General features: G+C 44.6%; 4 protein-coding genes across 9 annotated transcripts in view; 2 read left to right on the forward strand and 2 right to left on the reverse strand.

Moving 5' to 3' along the window:
- Positions 1-13,708, reverse strand: part of LOC148901885 (P2Y purinoceptor 3) — a 29,863-nt gene extending 16,155 nt beyond the window's left edge. Inside the window, exons 1-2 of one of the 4 annotated variants that reach the window (XM_088989977.1) lie at positions 13,571-13,708; positions 9,659-11,770 (exon numbers count right to left, since the gene is read on the reverse strand). In XM_088989977.1, coding sequence (XP_088846103.1) covers positions 10,632-11,756 — 1,125 coding nt within the window. In that variant the 5' untranslated portion in view covers positions 11,757-11,770; positions 13,571-13,708 and the 3' untranslated portion in view covers positions 9,659-10,631. The other 3 variants (XM_088989976.1, XM_088989975.1, XM_088989974.1) reach the window with 3 other exon arrangements.
- LOC148901886 (zinc finger protein RFP-like) overlaps positions 1-20,503 on the forward strand; it is a 123,158-nt gene that overhangs the window by 4,349 nt on the left and 98,306 nt on the right. The window lies entirely within an intron of this gene.
- LOC148901887 (BPTF-associated chromatin complex component 1) lies at positions 7,092-8,515 on the forward strand. 2 transcript variants are annotated; one of them, XM_088989986.1, is made up of 5 exons: positions 7,092-7,513; positions 7,722-7,816; positions 7,890-8,071; positions 8,142-8,246; positions 8,364-8,515. In XM_088989986.1, exons 1-5 carry the CDS (start codon positions 7,493-7,495, stop codon positions 8,426-8,428), a joined length of 468 nt encoding a protein of 155 aa, XP_088846112.1. In that variant the 5' UTR covers positions 7,092-7,492; the 3' UTR covers positions 8,429-8,515. The 2 variants fall into 2 exon arrangements, with proteins under 2 accessions (XP_088846112.1, XP_088846113.1); XM_088989987.1 differs by having other exon boundaries at positions 7,093-7,414.
- Positions 13,647-20,366, reverse strand: LOC148901888 (schwannomin-interacting protein 1). Of its 2 annotated transcripts, XR_016114200.1 has the most exons (8): positions 20,100-20,366; positions 17,192-17,390; positions 16,738-16,913; positions 15,437-15,542; positions 14,609-14,737; positions 14,426-14,543; positions 14,158-14,335; positions 13,647-13,784 (listed from the first exon to the last, which is right to left on the reverse strand). XR_016114200.1 is itself a non-coding variant. In XM_088989985.1 (7 exons), the coding sequence occupies exons 2-7, from the start codon at positions 17,369-17,371 to the stop codon at positions 14,229-14,231; spliced, it is 816 nt and encodes a 271-aa protein (XP_088846111.1). In that variant the 5' UTR covers positions 17,372-17,390; positions 20,100-20,366; the 3' UTR covers positions 13,919-14,228. The 2 variants fall into 2 exon arrangements, 1 of the variants encoding a protein (XP_088846111.1); XM_088989985.1 differs by lacking the exon at positions 13,647-13,784 and having other exon boundaries at positions 13,919-14,335.

A 20,503-nucleotide genomic window follows, 5' to 3' on the forward strand; every position in this document is an offset into this window, starting at 1 on the left:
GTTATGTGCTGAAATCCAAATATCTGGACTGGAAAAAGAGTAACTGGAAAGACTCACTAAACAAACTCGTTTATGCTTACAACTGTACCAAAAGTGAGGTGACAGGGTTTTCACCTTTTTACTTACTTTATGGACGTTCACCACGTTTGCCAGTTGATATGTTGTTTAGTTTGAATCCAGACTCTAACCAGGGTGACACCAACCAGAAGGACTATGTGAAGAAGTGGAAACAGGGCATGGAGGAAGCGTATGCGATCACGCAAGAAAATAACAACAAAGCTACTGCCAGGAGTAAAAGACTATATGACAGTAAACTGAAGTATTCTACCCTGTTGCCCGGTGATCGTGTTCTGGTTCGAAACTTAACCCCACGCGGAGGTTCAGGCAAACTGAGAAACCACTGGGAGGATGTTGTTCATACAGTGGTTCGTCAAGTCAGCCAAGACATTCCAGTTTATGAGCTGAAACCTGAGAGGGGGAAGGGCAGATCTAGGATACTCCACCGCAATCTCTTGCTGCCATGTGATCATTTGCCATTAGAGACTTCACTACAGTCCCAGTCCAAGGAAAAGTCCACTCGGCAACGACCGAACAAGATGCCGGAAATGGATCCGGAAGAGGATGATGAGGAGGATGAGTATTATCCAGTGTTGCATCGCCAGAGCACCCGACCAGACTCACCAGAACCGCGGGACGTGAGCTTCGTGGAGACAACCCACCATGATGACAATCAACTGGGGAATGAACTGCCGGGGACAGAGCCGGGAGCTGCGGAAGTTGACCAACCTCAGGAGGGCAACATTGGTCCGGAAAATGATTCACCTGTGACGGTGTGTCCCCCTTTTCCCCAGCCAACCCCAGTAATCCTGATATTGGGGGAAATCAACGGCCACGACGAGAACACAGGAGACCCAAGGTATTCACGTATGATCGCCTTGGTTCGCCATCTTGTTACAATGTAGGGACAGTACCATATCATGGTGAACAGACAATGCCTTGGATGTATGGCGCACACCCCTATTATGCCACGAAATACTACAGAAATGGTAAATCGACACTTCGGTTTAATAGAACAGTGAGATGGAAACAAGAAGACCCCGATGAGCCGTGTATAAGTAAAACGGAATGTATGAAAAGAGTTCCAGTCTGTGAATTGTTGATTGTTATAATGTAAACAGAATGTATGAAAAGAGTTCCAGTCTGTAAACTGTTCATTATTATAGTTCATATTTGGATGCAGTTCATAATACCGTGCGTCATTGTTTTGGGCACGTCGTCCAGCGCATTTATGTATTTACTAGTACATATGTTGGGGACAACATCTATTTTGAGGGGGAGTATGTGACAGGTTGTAAATTATCGTATTTCCTATTTTGGTTACATTCGCGTAGTTCTATTGGTTTACAAATGATATATATCAAAAATGTTTATTTAAACATGGAACGCCTGCTTCGGTTAGTGTTTCGTGTCGGACCGATTTAGATCGTTGGACCGGAAATTGTTGTGCACATACGTTTGCATTAGATCGGGGCATTCGAAGTAAACCACTGTTGAGTCAAGACGTATCACATTGCTTGTCTTGTGGTTTTTTCTGGATCCCACAACACCGTATCTCCCTTACTATAGTGGAGAGCGCAACAGGTGCTCTCCCACATGTTGATGGTCTTCTATGAGGCTAAACTGAGAAGCATCTGCCTTCTATACATCCTGTATTTGAAGTGAGTAGTCATAATTAAACATCTCAACACAGATTGAATGAGATATTGAAGAAAACTTCATTTGGGTTTAATCACAAATGTATTGTAAATTCTTCAATAAGAATCCGCATGCGCTTTGGGAACTAACGCTACACTCAGTAGATTAAGTGTACACACTCGGCTCATCTCTGTAGATGGAATCTTAAAAGGTGCAAGCTCATATTGTCCATGCGACTTGGAGTGACAATGGCAGCATGGGATGTTTGTAGCTTGTCTACGCACCCTTAAAGTTCGCTCATTCTGGCCTACAAAGTAGAGAGATCTCACCTGCAGCTCACTCTAGTATGATCTGGATTTCATTGATCATGGTGTCTCTCAGCTGCCAAACTATTTCTACCACCCCTGAGAAGCCATACAATGTGCTCATACATGCTTTCGAAACAGTCTTGTCTCAGGGATGGTGAGTTGGTACTACTCATCGGACAATGATGTCCATCAAGACGCTGAGCTCCAGCCTTGAATTCGAGACGCTTTTCTGAAAAAGGGGACTTAGAGTATTGGCTTAATATTAGGCCTCCCGGGTGAGCTGAAATACTCACCTTATTTACGGTCATTATTTCCATCCACAAAGTTCAATACGCTGCTTTGAACAACCTATGGGTATGCAGAAGTTCACATAAATACATAGCAGGATTTTGGTCGAGATGTCCGCGTAGCATAACCGTCCTGATACTAATTCTTGTCCGTTGTAGTTAGCGTGGTGGGTGTAAGGACCGACAACCCTTGCACCATGAAACATCCGCCAATGGACAAGGACGCTGTTTCGGCAGAATCGATCATGGCCAGCCATTCCTGACATCAGTCTTTGATGTATGTAAATCCTCACCATCTCACGGCAAGTGGGACAAACACAATCAGACGAAGTACGGCCTCCACACTTGTTGGGAAGTTGAGTTTTTCTCATGTTCACTCAATTGACCTGACTTGTGCCTCTGTTCCAGAGGATCACTTCAGTGAGGAGTGAGCTCAGGAGCTGATTGGTACATTTACAAAAGAGCTCAAACAGATTGAAGGCCACGTCCTCAGTCACAATGAAGGATGGGAGCTGGTGTACATTATCCTCATTCCCAGTTGTCTAGAAAACGGCATCAGTGCAGAGAAAAACTGACAAGCATAATTTCTGTAGATCACACTGAAAAAAAGAACAATATTGCTTTGCCACATTTTTTATGGGAAGAAAGAAATAGTATTAGTAGTAGATGACCCTCTCTCCCTTGTAAATGAGAGCAGCTTCCAGTAGATAACGGGTTCCACTGGTGATGGTCTTTAGTCCTAATCGGTCCGTGACCCTCAGTGTTCTTCTGCCTCTGTATTCAACAACTCCGGATCACTGTGCCCTACTTCCAGATTGATGTGACTTTTTTCAAGATTGACTTGATGGCTGGTTCTGTTGGTTTGCTGTCTGAGACCACACCGTCAGAGGCACGAGGCGTGCAATGGCACTCCAAAAGACCCGGCAGAATCTTCCTGGCACGTCTCATTTTCCAACTCTTCCACAGTGATTTTCGCTTGGAATCAAGTACCTCCGGTGCCATCCCTTTAAAACTGACATCTGAGAAATGTTTCTGAGTTATTCTATCTTCGAGGAACTGGTAGCTCGCAAAAGAAATGATTGAGGTTGAGGCGCTTTCCAATGAATCTTGCGGACACACCGATGAAGTATCAACCACTTGTCTTGTGTAATGGTCACCCATTTCGCATGGGATGTTAGTGCTCTGAAAGGACTCTGTTGAGCTTCTTTCAGGGACGTAGACACGGACGGCATCGCATAGACCCTGTCTGAGGGAGTTTTCTAATTTTTTGGAAAACTCTTCCCTGAAAATGTTCTCAAAAATACTGTAGATGTTATGCTCGGGTCCCTCCTCCTCTGACTGGAGGGCAGTGCTCTCACCGGCCTGCTCTTCATCCATCTCTGCAACTCTCAGTTCATTTTCCAGTGATTTAGAATCGCAGGAGAGTTGTTCGTCTTCTTGTGTATCTGGGGTACAATTTTCAAGTTTTGACTGCTCGGGAACGGCTAAAGTAGATGAGGTGGGATCACACGATCCTGCCGTCGTCTGCTCCATGAATGGGGTTGAAATAACAGAAGATGATTCCGCCTCAAAGAAGCAGAACTCTTCTACCGTCACGTCATTCAAGACCTCTGCAGGTTTCTCAATTATATTATCTTCAGGTTTCTCAATTATGTTATCTTCAGGTTTCTCAATTATGTTATCTTCAATGATGCACGGAAGAGCCTCTGAGGTATCAACAACATCACTGTCGTTTAATGCACATGAAATCTCGGAGACTGAGTCCAACTCAGTGGTGCTCGATTCCTCCTCCCCCTCATCGTCCTCTCCCTCATCCTCTGCATCATTCTCATCTTCCATCTTGTCCTCCTCCCCAATGTCTTGGTCTGAAATATCTTTACAGGTTCTGGTAGCTTTTTTGTCACTCTTTCCTTTGCCTCGCTTTCCCTTCTTCTTGCCTGAGCGATACTTCCACATGGATTTCATTTTTTTAGCAATAGATTTACCGGCTGTTTTTGTAACCTTGCTGGCGGAGTCAAAGGTATCCACAACAGGCTGCATCACTTGGTTGATGATAGTTTTGGCCTTCTCAATGATGGGAGAAGATGTAGATGCAGTAGAAGGGACTGGGGAACTGGCCAAAAGTCTTGAGGTGGACCAAGCGTCAATTACAGTGCTAGCTTTTGTGGCCTCTTCTACAGAAGATCCTGCGTTTGAAATCTCATCTCTGTAGTCACCAATTACGTTGGGCTCCTCGCCACTTAATGATAAAACTTGAGGAGTCAATTCCATGTCCGTGGTGCAGGGATTCTCCTCTTCCTTCTGAATCTCCTCTTCCGTCTCTTGCGCAGGTAACTCGGTGTGGAAGATATTTGTACTCTCAAGGGTAGGGGTTGAGATAGCAGTAGTTGGAACAGATGAATCTGCTACTGCAGTGGACTCTGATGGGACCAAAAGGCTGCAGATTGAGTCAGCCTCAAAGAAGCACATTTTGTCCAGGATGGCTGAAGAGGAAGCAGAAGAATTTGTCTCTCCAGTCTCTTCCAATATGGGGGAGAGTCTAGGAGTCAACTGGATGTCATATTGCAAATTGCACAGTTCATCCATGTCATCCTCGTTGAACATAGCTGCCCCAACATGATTGTCATCCTTCTCGATACTCTCGACCTTATTTGCAGAAAAACTGTCCTCCAGCGCTTCCGGCAGTGCGAATGAAAGCCTTGATGTATGATTTTGATCTTCCACAGATGGAGGAAATTGATGGACCAGATGATCCTTGTCTTTATTGTCACGCATGACAGTCCTTTCCTCCTCGACAGTCGTGGGAGAGAGGTGAGGTGCCCTGGTGTCCCCGGAGTCCTCGGCATCCGAATAAAGAGCAGAGACATTCTGCGGCGATTTCGGCTCTGCTGCTTCATCCGACTCTTTCGCCATTTCTTGGTCGTCTCGATCGCTGCGCGCTAGCATTTTTACCACAGCTTTTGTAACTTTACTGGCGGAGTCGAAGGTGTCAACAACAGGCTGTATCACCTGACTGATCATGTTTATAGCCTTCCCAATAATGGGAGATGACAGAGGTGGGCTAGTGACGTCTACCTTTGTCCTCTCGGGAGAAGTCCTCTCGGGAGAAGTCCTCTCGGTAGAATACTCTACGGTTTCCTGAAGATCTATCGGGGGCTCAGCTGACGTGAGGCGCTCTGAGAAGAAATCCCGTAGGTAATGTTTAATTTTCTGTTGGGTGACGAGGCCATATGACGACTCGTCAATGTAACAGTGCGATGAGGAGCGCTCCTCCGCATCCCACAGGGAGATGAGCTGCCTCATCTTGGCAATGTCTGCAATGCTTTTCTCAACGATGCTTTTGATGATTTGGTTGATTTTGTCGTCCTTCTCCCTGGACTTTGAGCTAGATGTCCCGTTCTGGTGGGAAAAGTATTCATCAGTAAAGGTTAGAACATTCCCGTGCATTCTCATTTGTTACCTGGTTGACTTCAGAATTGGACTTATAGTCCCCAAATATCCCCCGCTGTACAAAAAAGTCTTTGAGGCATTTCTGAGTGTTCAGAAGGTCATAAATGCCAAATGGGGATGGGTGGAGGGTGCTGTCACAAATTTGGTTGTTCTCTGTGACTTTTCTCAGCTTGTTGAAATTTGACGCCATCTTTGTGACCCTTGCGTTGGGATTTGACCGTAGCGTTGCTCTTGTCAATTTTCAGTCGACTATCACAAACATTTTCTTTCGGCTCTTTGATCTGAGCCGCACAAAGGACATCAGAAGCATGACATCAGCCCATTTGGTCACAGAAGCATGACATCGACACCTTTTTGTCATCATAGCACGACGACTCATAAGGTCGACTAGGTTCTGTTGAAATGCAAATGTAGAACATGAGTGCTCATGTTTCCATGAAGGAGGCTGATATATGCATGCGCAGTCAGGGGAAAGGGAGAAGGTGGGGGTTCATCTCCTTCAATAAGAATCAACACAAAAAATACGCTTATGGCTTTTGTCGACAAAAGAATTAATGAGAAACACATTGATAGAAGTCAGTTTCAAAATACGTTACAGGAGTTATCCTGTAAAGATTAAGCTTTAAAAATATCGAATTAACATTGACTCACCGTGCTCTTGTTTGATTTAATGAAGCGGGAAAAAAAGATGCCATTTGTACTAAGACTTGGATCTGTTTTTGTATGGATGAATAACTACCAATACGAACTTTGAAACCTTCATGAAAATATATTTGTGATTGGGTTATTCGCTGTTGGTAAATCGGATTTAGGTACAGTGTGTGTTCTCAGCCTTTATATTTATCGTTTAAAAAATGCAAATGTATGACCACGTGGTGCTGTATTTAAGATGCTTTTTCCATTTTGGATGTTCTAAAATTTCTATTCTAAATTATTTTAACCCCAAGGCTATTTGAAGCCGAAGACAATGTGCATCCTTGAATCTATTGTATTATTTGAGTATGTTAACACTTAAGAAAGTCGGGAGGGGGAGAACGCGTTGTTCGCCAGAATACAGTATGAAGAAACATGAACGACGTCCAAGTGATTGGACACAAAGTCTTCAAATAGGAGGCTTGGATGTAAATTAAGGTTGTCTTTTTTTACATAACGTCGTTTTTACATTCTAATATTTTCTGTCAATATTTAGGGCATTCGGTCCTAAATAGATACATTAATAAACAACACTCACGCACAAAATCATGGTTAGCTAGGTAAAACCAAACGACTGACGTATTGTGGTCACATGACCAGAGGCAATCGTCTTTCTGTATGTTGCATTCATGTGAAATAGGAAAAACCGGAAACCGTAGTGGACCACTTACAACAGAAATGCAATTTCCTACTCTTGGCTGTCTACATCAAACACGCATCTGGCGATAAACCGGTCTAGCACTTTTGTTTTGATTACTGTTTTCTCAATCCAAAAACTACCATCGTCAACGTAGTTTACAAGCCTTCGCTTTGCAGCGAATGCATCACCTTGTGTTACCAAATGCTTTCTTGTTGCTAATGTTAACTTTGCGAAACTAAAATCTTTGGAATGATGGTGCACGGGCACTTCGTTCGGATGCCGGAGCTTTCGCTTTGGTGACCACGGGACCCCAAGCAGAGAACAACCGACCACCAGCAAAAGCAAGTTAGCCGCCGATGCTAGCTGGCTGTATTGTTAGCATATTAGGTGCTGGTTAAGCCCTACGGCCAACGTCAAACATGACTTCAGCTTCCACCAAAGTAAGTTTTCCCCCGAAAAATGACAACAATATACAGAGGTTTAAAGTGCAAAAGGTAAATTATGAATTTATTTTCCTGCACCACTGTTGCAGGAAAATAAGTTGTATTGAGTGGTCAATACAAGTGAACAGGTAGTCATGGCAACGTTGCTCCTCTCTACACCTCATATTCTCCAGAACGAATGCTTGATTGCTTGTTTTACACGCAGGTTGGAGAAATCTTCTCTGCAGCCGGTGCTGCTTTCAGCCGACTGGGAGAACTCACCATGCAACTTCACCCCGTGGCCGAGGCAAACCCCACCAGGTTTGCGCATCAATTTGATATGTCTAAATTTGAGATGCCTGAATTTGAGTTCAACTTGCCTTCTTACAACCAGTACTCACACCAAGAGCCCGGTCAAGCGCAAGCATGAAGACAGCACTCGGTGCAGCTCATCTCAAAGTATCGCACCCAACACGGCAGCCACCAAGAAATCCACTGTGTTGTCAACCGGAACCGCCACCGCCCAGCCCAGGATGCAGGTCGGCATTGCTGCCGCCAAGAAACGCAAGGCCGCGGGTGAGTTTGAGAACAAGCACAAGTCATGGAAATGAACCAGTAGACCAAAGCATCTGCATATGTGTTTCAGATGTGACCCTGAGTGCCCTCAACGACTCGGACGTCAACAGTGACCTGGTATATATTGAGGGGTTGGGTCAAGCGTCCCCATCCAAAAAGCTCAACTTTGATCAAGGTGCTCGAAATCTACATGACATGTATATATGCATCTTAACTTGAAGTTATGATCAAGAACAACCACACATTCAGAAGCCTGTACAAAAATATTGCTGATCAAAATGTATGTCCGCAGATACGTTGAACCTCGACTCCAGTCTCATCATGAACTCCAGCGACCTTCCTCTGCTGTCACGTTGACATTGCAGAGCGTCATATCCAAGCAAGGCTTTGAAAACACATTTGGATTCATTCTCAACAAAATACAGCTGATACGAATCTATTGTACTCGTGTCCTTCTTTTTGTGTGTCCAAGACAATACAATGTTCATGCACACATCAGAAGTACAAAAAATATGCTGTGCTGCTACTGCTCAACACACTGCCAGGTGGAACATGCACATGCTCTGTCTCAACTATGGACTCTGGTTAAAATAAAACCAAAGAAAATATGCTTGAAATAGTTTTAGTTCGAAATATTACTCAAATTTATTCCACACTTGACCGTTAATGATTGGCAATCTAAGATGGCTGCCAGTGGTTTCACATACAACTTGAAATCTTATCTTATTTTTTTCTCCTCAGTGGGCATTAGATTACTCCTGGAGCCAAGTCCTTCACTGCGGATGATTTTTAATTGCCTAAAGATGTCAGAGCTTTGCAGCAGAGCACCGTTTGTCTCTGAATTAAATCCTTTGTCGACCTCAACATATTCTTTGCTATAAATTGTCATGATTTGGGTCCAATGATGATGCCAACGGAAACAATTTACAGCACAAATGCACACAATATCATGAGAGAGTAGCAGCATGCATGATAGCGACATGTCGGGATCCAGAGAGATTGCTCCAAAATAATTTCAGTTCACATGGTTGAATTCACAATATATATTTGTTAAAAGAAGTGTGGGTGTTCTGAGAGTAATCAATTGAATATACTAGTAATGTCGATTACCTCATAAATTATTTGGGACAGACCTCGTTCCTGGAAGACAAGTGAGGTTCCCATGCCTGATGGAATAGGTTCTGATCCCTCATTCCATTCCACCGTTGGAAGTCATTCAAATACACCAGCCTACCTATTTAGTTCCCAGACTTTGTGAGGTCACGTTATTATCATGAGGTGAAGGTCCTCGTGTATCTGCAAGATTATTGCCTCACCAGAAAAAAAGTATCACGTTAGAACATGCTTGGTGAAGGTCATTGGTTAACTAATCTTAAATGAAAGCGTGCTAAATTCACAGCATCTGCGGCCGGCGTATTTCAAGTTTAACCGTGACACGTTACCAAGTTGAAGTAATGGTTTTCTCTTCTGCATTCGAGAACCCGTTTGAAGGCGTCAATTGAAGTCATTGAAAACAATTTGACTCATTTTGATTCGTGTACACATTGTAAAGACGAGAGGCTAAAGGAGACAGCACATGTATCTTACCTCGGCGGCATGTTCCAGGTGGATTAAGGAAGAAAAAGAGGTGAAATAGAAGAGGCCTTTTGTAAATTTAGGATTGTGTGCCAGCGAAACTTTTAAAAATGGCGCCATGTTTGTTTGTGTTTTTACGTCGTCGCGTGACAGGGAAGTAGACTCACTTTTAGCTAAATGTGGCCGCCAAACGGACAAAGTCCAATTGGATTTATAATTGTAGAATCATTCAACTTATTTTTCTGTATTGGATTCATCTGGGCGTTTTGGCTTGTATTTGAGTTCGCGGTGTATGACGATAGGACGAACAGCTCGGTTAAAGTCTGACTTCGGCGCCTCTGTGTCGAACCTCTGCGACATGTTCCCGTGAATGACAAGCAAACAATTCCTACTGAACGAGCAAGTCATCTCATACTTAAAAGATAAATAAAAACTATTGTTATGTTTAAATCCCACAATCAAGTGAAAATTGACTGCTGCATTTTCCTCGCCAGTCCACCCATCTTCCACAAGAGGTCGCCGGATACAATCTAAATCGCTGACACACCCACTAAGGCAGCCGTTTTACGCTGCCACTGACATGACAAAACAATTGTCGAACAAAAGTACTTTCATTGTTTAGCGCATTGCTATGTCTCCAACAATAGACTTTGATGGGTTGCGTTGAAATACAACTAAAGAAAATATGCTTGAAATTGTTTTAGCACCAAATATTATTAAAAGATGCCTTCACATATAACATCAAATTTCATCTTTTTTATATCTTTTATAATATGTTATCCCCAAAAATGCTTTGGAATTATTTTTAGTGGGATTTTAAGCAATTGCTGCATATTCTGGTCCTTTATTTGATTCACGGCACTCAACTGTTTAACCGAAGCATTTCTTCCTTGATTATTCCAATATGATTAATATGAATGAAATCAAGTCTGTTATCTGGATTTCAAAGAAGACAAAAGTGAGCGTAGAAGCCGCCTTGTTTCCATTAGGTCAGTAAAGGACTTTTGCCATGCTGGTGTACGTGCTCATCTCCTTTCGCCAGCATTCTCAGAGGTAGGAGTGGCCCGGCTGTGGCAGGGGCACGTGGCGGGCAGCATCCGCCCTTGTCTTTGGTGAGGAAATAGAGGAGGGCATTAAGCCAGGCGTTGAAGGACACTAAGGGACGTGTGATCTTGTAGCACATCGACACGGTGGCCATGGTTTGGCAAGGAACGCCCTTGCTCACCTTGAGCAGAAGGAAGATGGTGCGGGTCACATGGAATGGGAAGAAGCAGAGAGCGAAGAGCAGGGTGATGGTGACGATGGTCCGGATGGACTTGCGTCTGCGGCCGGCGTACGGGGAATCGGCGCCAAGGAAGACGGAGACGCCGGCGGCGCACTCTCTTCCGTCGCGAGGGCGAGAAGGCAGAGTCTTGAAGATGGTGAGCACCACTCGTGAGTAGCACCAGGCGATGACGGTGAAAGGCACAAAGAAGCCCAGCATGTGCAGGACGACCCCATACGGAACGTAGTCGGAGAATTCTCTGTCGATGGCGTCGTCCCAACAGTTGTCGAAGCCACCGGGGGCACGAGCCGTGCGGGCGAAACGGAAGATGGGGCAGGTGAGGGCGAAGACCACCACCCACACCAGAACGCAGGTGCACTTCACAGCTTTCTTGGTCTCCAAGGCGATGACACGCATGGGGTGGCAGATGCCCAGGTAGCGATGCACCGAGATGCAGGTGAGGAAGAAGATGGAACAATAGAGGTTGAAGTAGAAGAGGAAGCGCACCAGGCGGCACATGAAGTCCCCGAAGACCCAACGGTCGCGCATGACGTAGCTGGCCACCAGGAAGGGCAGCGAGAGACCGTACATGAAGTCGGTGGAGGCCAGGTTGACCATGTAGATTAGCGACGCGTTCCAGCGCTTGGTGCGGCGGATCGATCGCAACAGGACCACGGCGTTGAGGGACAGGCTGAAGACGAACGTGAACGAGTAACAGGTGGGCAGGAAGATGTATTTGTACGACTCGTCGATGCTGCACAGCGGCGAGCTGCCGTTGTCGCCACCCGCCTGCGTCATGGCCGCCGCAGGAACCCTCACCCTCGTCACCGTTTTCCACCTCGTCATCGGCCAACGCTCACCTGGAAGGCATCCAAGGGTTATTTTTCAATATTTTTCATTTGCAAAGATCAACTTTTGCCAAATTTCTGATGGATATGACAAATTAAACCTGGAACGGAATCATATCTTTTCCAAATCTATCACAAAAAAGAATGATGATATCATGATCGATGTAGTTGAAATTGAGGAATACGAATTACACAGGGATATCCACCTGTTTCAATCCATCTCAGAGAGCGGCCATTTTACCACTTTGTGTCAAGTAATGATTATGTCATTTTTAGTCGCCATCAAGTGGCAAAATGGCCGCTAGGATTAAAGCGGCCGGATTTTGCCCCATGATTCAAATCCCTCAAAGACAACATTAATCAGAATTTTGTGTTTAGATTACTGCAGGCGCATAGAAAATAATGTTAAAAAAAGTTTGACTTTAGTTTCCTTTTAACTCATTCAAAGCCATTCCCAAATTTATTTGGGAATTGAAAAGCATGACGTGGAGCGCCATTGCCAAATTTGTTTGGGTTTTTGTTTTTCTTGCCGATAAAGCGCTGGTCAGACCTCTGGCAATGTTTTGCCCTCCCATGCGGGGCCAGCATTTGCCTTTTGCATAGCCGCCCCCATTTCTAGCTCAGATAACCAATAGATGATGATAGATGAGATAACCTTCTGATGAGAGAAGAAGAGAATCTAATGTTTCTTATGCTGCACTGAATGTTTATGTCGTCCTAAAACTCAATATTCTGTGGGTCCTGCAATTTGAGTGAAAATGACAAAAACCCTGGCACTGGAGTGGACACATTTTTTTCATATCATCTGGCACTGAATGAGTTAGTAAGCGGTAATCGGTGCTGACTTTGCCATCAAATTTCATGCAAAACATTTCCCTTTCCATCATTTCATGAAATAAATGCCAAAATAATTTTTAATCAATGATATGTGGAAGCAGAGAAAAAAAAGGAGGTTCTTTTTTTGATCAGGCGAAATCAAGAAAATCTGAGAAAAAAAAGGTAGTTTTGATTGTAATTATCAATTGCATTCTCACTCAGCAACAGGAGGGCGGTAGGGTCAATTTAATTGGAAATTGGATTTTTGTGCTTTATTTGAAAGCTGCATCTCAACATAATGTAGCCCCCTGACCCCCCACCGCTTCCGTTGCTGACTGGGCAGTGGGTTCTTTGCACAGCGCCTTTCACCTCCTGTTGTCAGTCCCCAAGGGTGTTTGCCTTCCTGTGGATGAGGGCAACGCCGCTGCTGATTCAGTCTCTTCTCAGCCCATTAGCTCAGCAATAAGTAACTACGCCCGCTCGCGTCACGCCGCACGCTGTTGATCTTCCATCACTTCCAAGAAAAAAAAAACGAACTTGATTTTAACGTACTGTACTGGTGCGCCATTAATTAGCCTGACCGACAACATTGATGTCTTTTGATAACTTCAAGCATTTGGATGTGATTGATTTTAGGCTGCAATGATTGGCTTTCGAATGTCAGTTGTGCAAAGATGGGGAAACGGGTGTTCTGGTTGGTCGAACTATTCAGAAAAAGAACTTAAACGAACTTTCTATTCAATTGACAAAACAAACTATAAAAGTATTGCCGGGACAATTGATGAATTAACTTTGTTGCAGCTGTTGTGCGTGTGCGTGCGAGCGAGCGCTGGCAGGGGCTCATAAATACCTACATCACTGCACACGGCCCGCGACGACTCCATATGGCAAACTCAGCCCCGTGGCAAAAGTCCCGGACGGCGGCAAATAATCCAAAAGTCAGAACAAAACGCGAAGAAGACATGCGAGTAATCACAGGCTTTGAGACGTTCACACCTTCCTCTTCTTGCCGTCTTCTTCGCACGTTGCCGTGGTGACACAGCCCCTCCTTCGAGCCCTCGCTGTGTCACCTCCCCCCCCCCACACTTGACCACCTGGGCGGGTGAGAGAGTGAGACAAAGAGGACGATCTCACTCTCATCTTGCGGCTTGGTGTCAAACATAAGGACCGTGGGCCATAAGCGTGCCATCCAAGGGGTGTCCAACTCAGCCTGCGAAGATAATTTTTCACAAGTCAAGGTGAAGTGACATTTTTCAATCTTGGTCATTGTTGCGACAAGATACTGAATGGGATTTATTTTTTACCATTTTCAGAATTATATATCAGAATTTCACGAAGAATAAGTCATGATTTAAACAGAGTTTAATACTCGGCAACAGAGATGAAAATAACAAACAGACAAACTTTTTTTTCCACCTCCATTGTTGCTTTCAAGCTTTTTAGTTCAAATGGCGCTAATGCTAGGCTAACGTACAGAGATGGAAAACATCAACGGCATTATTCAGGCAAGATCGTCTCTGTGGCTATAAAAACATGTGGTTCTAAATTCCCTTTTCATGTGTTAAAAACAAACGTTACGTCACATAAATGCGTTGAAATGGTCAAAGTCAGTCATGTCGTCGAAAAGTCAATCTGTCGGCGACACCGACGTCCGTCAGCCGTGCAGGGACGTGAGGTCCTGAAGCTCCAGCAACATGGCGTCCTGCTCCGTCCTCAGTTGGTCACGTACCTGCAGCCCGGCCACCAGATCCGAACTTAGCTCTTGGGCGCAAAAAGAAAAATAAATGCCGTTGCTATGAAGCATTTTTCTGGAAGGTTGTCGAAATGCGTCCAATCGTGTCATGTACGTACCTTGTACAGTTTGAGTGAGGAATGATCGATGCGCACGCAACTCCCCGAGGGTTAACTTGTGCACGTCGCCGCGCTCCAATCGCCTCCCGCGGAGCGGCGGGTCGGCGCCGGGCGGATTCTGACGGGAGCAGACAGAAGAAGGGCGAGTGATCGATCGAGCGATGCCTTTTTTTGGTCACTCACGGCTGGCTTGTGGTCGGCTCGCAGTCGCTCTCGCAGTTTCCTCCAAGTGCTGCGGAAGCCCCTGGACTTGCTTTTTTCCGTCTTGGCTGCCGGCGTGGCTGTCTTGTGACCGGCAAGGAGGTTTCCTCTCTATACCCCATGTACAAAATTACAGAGATACTAAACTTTCCATGCTTCAAAGCTGTACATCATCAGACACATGTAGCGATGGGATGATTCAAAAAAATAAAAGTGTCTGGAGTTGGACATAAAAACATTAACCCGAAATTTCAACATTAGCCTAGATCACAGGTGTCGAAGTCAAGGCTCAGGGGCCAAATCTGGCCTGCCACATCATTATATTCGGCTCGCGGAAGCAAATCAAGGATGTTAAACCTTTTGATACCATAATCCGAAAAATAGATTTTTGGGGGAAAAAAATTAGGGTGAATCATTTCATTGGCTTCCAATGAAGGCCCACAGCAGCAAAATTATGAAAGAAATGAAAGTAGAAACGCAAAATACAGGAGCTACTTTTTTTGGCTGATTAGCTTCAGTGAGTAGTCTACTGCTCCCCCAACCTAGGAGCAGAGACCTATCAGAGCAGAGGTCTGGCACAGCCACTTCTGTCCATTAGGGATGTATATAGAGCCAGAGTTACCAGCACAACTTTCGAAGCTCTACGGATGAGGAGCGAAACGCCTGACACCTTCAAAAAAGTACAAATGACGGCTGAAGAAACCTTTTCATCGATACACCACTCCCGTACAACTGAGAGCTTACACAGACATCCCTGAATAAGATGACCTACAGTAAATGTGTGGAATACGGAGTCGATGGGGCACGTACCACAGCCGCGCTAGCGTCTCTCTCCTCTCGCTCTTCCTCTTGCTCTTCATTGTCACTCTCACTGTTGTTGATGAAGCAGAGCTGAAGGTTCATCTGCGTCTGCAACCTGGACCATGCAAAAAAATAACATAATATTGAGCAAATTGACGAAACCTCTAGAACAGTGGTCCCCAACCTTTTTTTTCGCCACGGACCGGTTTAATGTCAGACAATATTTTCACGGACCGACGGATAAAGAAACTTTCCAAAGACGTTTGTTTTTTACTCATTTTGCTAGCTTATGGTGGGCTAATTTTAGCGGTATTTATCACGTGACCTAGACAAGCGTTTTGACATGCGTTAAGAGTAAGTCATACTGGCCAACCCGCGGCTCCCGAGCCGCATGCAGCTCTTTGGCTGATTTCATGCGGCCCATAAAGGACAATAGACGTCTCCGGACAAGTTGTGTCCATAATTTGTAAAATGGCTTCAAATGACTTCTAGTGGGCGTATTTTAATAAGATTCCACCGCATATAGCTATATTTTACGTTTTAAGACTCGCGCTGAACATTCAGGAAGTCTTGTTTTTGAGTTGGTGACGAGTCCTCACGTGACGTCAGAAAAGGACCGCCTCCTGACCGTAAAAAAGACGCATTGTAGCGGTCCTTCCATCACGTCAATGTATTTTGCTGTACTGTTTTTTTAAACCCTTGTGTTACATCCAAAAGCCGCCAGCAGAAGGAGTCCAAGCTCCATGCAAGAAATGTATCAGCCTGTGGAAACGGGCTGATTCATTCCTCACAGGAGCTGGTCGCCATTTTTCTGCCTCTTTTGTGGGACGTTACATTGCAGTCTAGATGCCTCAAAATGACGCAGAAGGACTTCTTTAATCGATGGCAAACATGTATGCTTTCCTCTTCAGAACTATTTGAATCATATTCATAACTGGATGTGTAACAAGAAAGCATATTCTCCGAATCTGAAGCCATTGTTTTTATTCTCCAGCAATGCAAGACGTCTTGGCATGACGTCACTCACGAACTGGGGGCGGGACTTTCTGAAAATGCCCAATTCGCAGCTCAATTTTTTGCAGATTTTGGACACTTTAAGTCATTTTTATTGGTGTTTTGCATTTGACAAAAAAAGTGACGTCGGTTAAAGGACAACCGACGTCACTTTTTTGTTTCCTAACTGACATCAGAAAAACGTTTTATAGCATCTAAAATACCCAAAACACGCAGTATGATATTTTTATTCAAATTCAAAATGGGGGTTGGGGACCTCTTCTCTAGAAGACTTGTCAAAGGTTTGCTTTACTCACCGTGAACCAAGGCCTGACAAGTCCTCACTGTCATCACTACGGTCCAGTCCATCCCGTCGGTCCAGGTGACGGCGATGACGTCGGCGGCCATCTTCCCAGCTCTCTCGTCTGCTGCCTCCTTGTTCTTCTGTATAGCTGACGGGAAATCGCCGCCGCTCCAGGGATGCCGCACCGCTCTGGCCATCAAAAAATAAACAAAATGAAAGAAAAAGAAAAGAAAATTACAGTTAACATGTGCAAACTCATTGCTCTTGCATATTTCTTCAGTGCTACTTTGACTCGCAACTTTTTTCAGTTCGGAGGTATCGTTGACCTGTAACTTTAGTAAGTTCAAATAAGCTTTGGCTGGCCACCACTTGAAAAAAAAACGTAAATTTGCTGTTATTGATTTGTATGTTTCCTGTTTAAATAGGAAATACAAATAAGAGTAATCAGAATCAAGCAGATGCCCAACCTTTGCGAGTTTATCCTTCTTCTCCTCTTCTTGTTTCTCTAGCTCAGCAATGCGAAGACTCAACGCCTCCCAGTGCATGATGGGAAGGCCCAGCTCATCTCGGGGCTCCTCGGTGTGGTCGGTATCCTTATCTGTGTCATCATCACGCCATCTTAGCCGTTCCTTGTCGCTGACCTCCATCTTGTCAGAGCCTTGGCATCTTTGTTTGAAGCAGGAAAATACAAGATGGCTTTCAAGTCTCGCTTGAGGAGATTCTGACATTGAGAACAAATTTCCCAGCTAGCTGCGAGCTGGCATTTTCAAATCAAACCTTGCAGCAGAGGCTTTATTCCAAGGGGCGCGACTAACCACAGCACGTACCCCTAAAAGCCATGGGAATTCTAATGTTGACTGGTTACCAGTTGCCTAGTTCATGTGTTTTCCATTCATTCAAACCTTTTTTTTGAAGAAGGGTGTGTGTGCAGGGGAGACAATGTCATGTTCCCAGAATGAAGTCAAAAAATTAGATGAGATCAAATTCTAAAAAGAGCTACAATTAATTCCAAATGAAGTCCATACTGACTGGACCTATGGAGACCCTGACCAATACAGACAGGACTGAGAAAATAATTTTGGCATTTGACTCAGCATGGTTCGGTTTTGCTTTGTTTGAATGCTGCTGTGCCGATGACCATTTTGTGTTTGGGAGCCTTTTATCAAGCATCTTCATCTTTGTTAAGTTCATAGAGTTGCTTGTTCTGTAGCCACAAGGGGACACAAGCCAGTGTCTTCTTGTGCCGGTCCCAAGCCCGGATAAATAGAGAGGGTTGTGTCAGGAAGGGCATCCGACGTAAAAACTTGGCCAAAACAAACATCACCCTGAAGGGAAAAGCCGAAAGGAAAAGAAGATTTAGCATGATTCAGGCTTAATCTTAGTTTTACTCTCTGGTGCTTTCTACTATCTTTGTGACTGCTTTATTTCCTGCATATGATAGTTGTCCATGTTAAGTGATTTGTTAAAGTTGCAGCTGTTGTTATATATATATATATATATATATATATATATATATATATATATATATATATATATATATATATATATATATACGCAGACGCAGCTGTTGTATATATATATATATATATATATATATATATATATATATATATATATATATATATGTAACGGAGTTGTGCACTTAGATTATTAAATTATGAAGGAAGTGACGCAACGGCGCACAGTGTGGCACTGTGTCCCGCCCATAGTTTCGAGAACAATCTCGAGGAGATTCAGGTTGATCACGGGACGAAACCCATGCGACTTCGCCCATCCCTTCTGCCATACTGTGTTGCAGAAATAAAAGAAATAAAAAGACACATCCACGCGTCTCGTCTTCATTAAGACGGCAGCATCGTGGAGATGGGGACAGTCACTGTTGTGACACCCGTCACATTGGTGCCGTGACCCGGATCACAAGTGACTCTCCACTTCGGACCGGGACCACAATGCTGCACAATGAAGACGCTGTGCAGTCCCATCACTCGGTGGACGGTGTGTCGACCCCCGTTTTGGAAATACATGTAGTGTGTTAATTGTCTGACCTGCTGTTTTGCAATTAGTGTGCTTTTTTTTTCATGTACATCTTTTTGTGTGTTAAGTCTAAGAATGAGCTCCTTACAAGTAACAAGTAGCACACCTTTGAATGAGTGTGTTGGTAGAGGTAGAGGCTTCCCAACCGTGTTACAGTTGTGTAGTGCAATCCAGAGTGGTGTAGTTTGTACAGAGGGGAATGGGCAGGTTCAAGCTGAGGCCACTTATGTTAGTGGGGACAGAGTTCCTTCCCAGACCCAGTGCAGTGCATCTACGACGAGCGCACAGACCACTGATACACCAGCAACAGATACCTTTCTCCAGTCTGTCACAGTTATGTAGTGCTATGCAGGGTGATGTAGTTTGTACAGAGGGGAATGGGCAGGTGCGAGCTGAGGCCACTTATGTTAGTGGGGACAGAGTTCCTTCCCAGACCCTGACACACCGGCGACAGATCCCTTACTCCAGTCACCTGACGTAGTTGGTCTGATGAGTGACATAATTAGACAGCATTCTTGTACATCCTTGCCCGATAACCTTGTCTATTTTGCCTGTTGGTCTTTCTATTGTCTTCCGTGTGTATGTTGCCTCACTTCTGCATAATTTAAGGGGGGTGTATGTAACGGAGTTGTGCACTTAGATTATTAAATTATGAAGGAAGTGACGCAACGGCGCACAGTGTGGCACTGTGTCCCGCCCATAGTTTCGAGAACAATCTCGAGGAGATTCAGGTTGATCATGGGACGAAACCCATGCGACTTCGCCCATCCCTTCTGCCATACTGTGTTGCAGAAATAAAAGAAATAAAAAGACACATCCACGCGTCTCGTCTTCATTAAGACGGCAGCATCGTGGAGATGGGGACAGTCACTGTTGTGACACCCGTCACATATACATATATATATTGTTGATATATAAATAATAGGCAGGAGGGCCTCAACGGGAATTACACTTATTTCGGACGCGGCTATAGCACTGCGCCCCTCCAGTGTAACATCTCTGAAGCATTCCCACACAAAAAATTCGACTCATCCATTAACTCCAACGTAAGTTGGGGGGCGCGGTCGAGGGGGGAGATTGTTGGCAAGAGAGGCGGAGAACACCCTGGAGAGGTCGCCCACCAGTCAATAAATGGACGGATAAAAACAAACAAGCAACAAGGACCCCCCCGCCTCTCCATAACAGGATAAATATAAGTCTCCAGACCCCAACATGCTGTCGTCAGAGTTGAAAGGCAAAAGTTAAGTTTTCTAGGGGCGGGGCGGGAGGTTTTGCGTTCCAAATAAGTCGCCTTTCGTTTGCTCCCAAGTCGTCAGAAAGTTGAAGAAGTGGCGAACTTACTTTCTTCTTTACTTTCACCAATTGCTTGACCGCCATCGCCGTGTTTTTCTTTCCCACATACTGCAATTCTACACCGCTCGACAAAGTCCAAAAATCAAAAAGTCCCAAATCTTTTGTCGTACTTCAAGCCCTGGTGGTAGTTTTGGTATTCTTCTGGTTGCCTTTCGATGACTTTTACTAGCTTTGTTGTCGTCAAACAAAAGACGCAAACTCCAAACTTGAGGAATTTCACGCAAAGATACAAACGCGTGTGTGTATGTGTCACTTCCTGTGGGTCGTTCAAAACAAAAGCGCAATTTGCATTTTTCGGCATTTCCGCTTTAATGTTAGCTTGACGATGTGCATCACTCGTTTTTTTTAAACAGCGCGCAGGAGGTGCATAAGCCTAAATTGAAAGAACTGGA

Source organism: Hippocampus bargibanti, linkage group LG02 (genome assembly GCF_051943395.1).
Source record: "Hippocampus bargibanti isolate YZ-2025 linkage group LG02, ASM5194339v1, whole genome shotgun sequence".
Lineage (NCBI taxonomy): Eukaryota > Metazoa > Chordata > Actinopteri > Syngnathiformes > Syngnathidae > Hippocampus > Hippocampus bargibanti.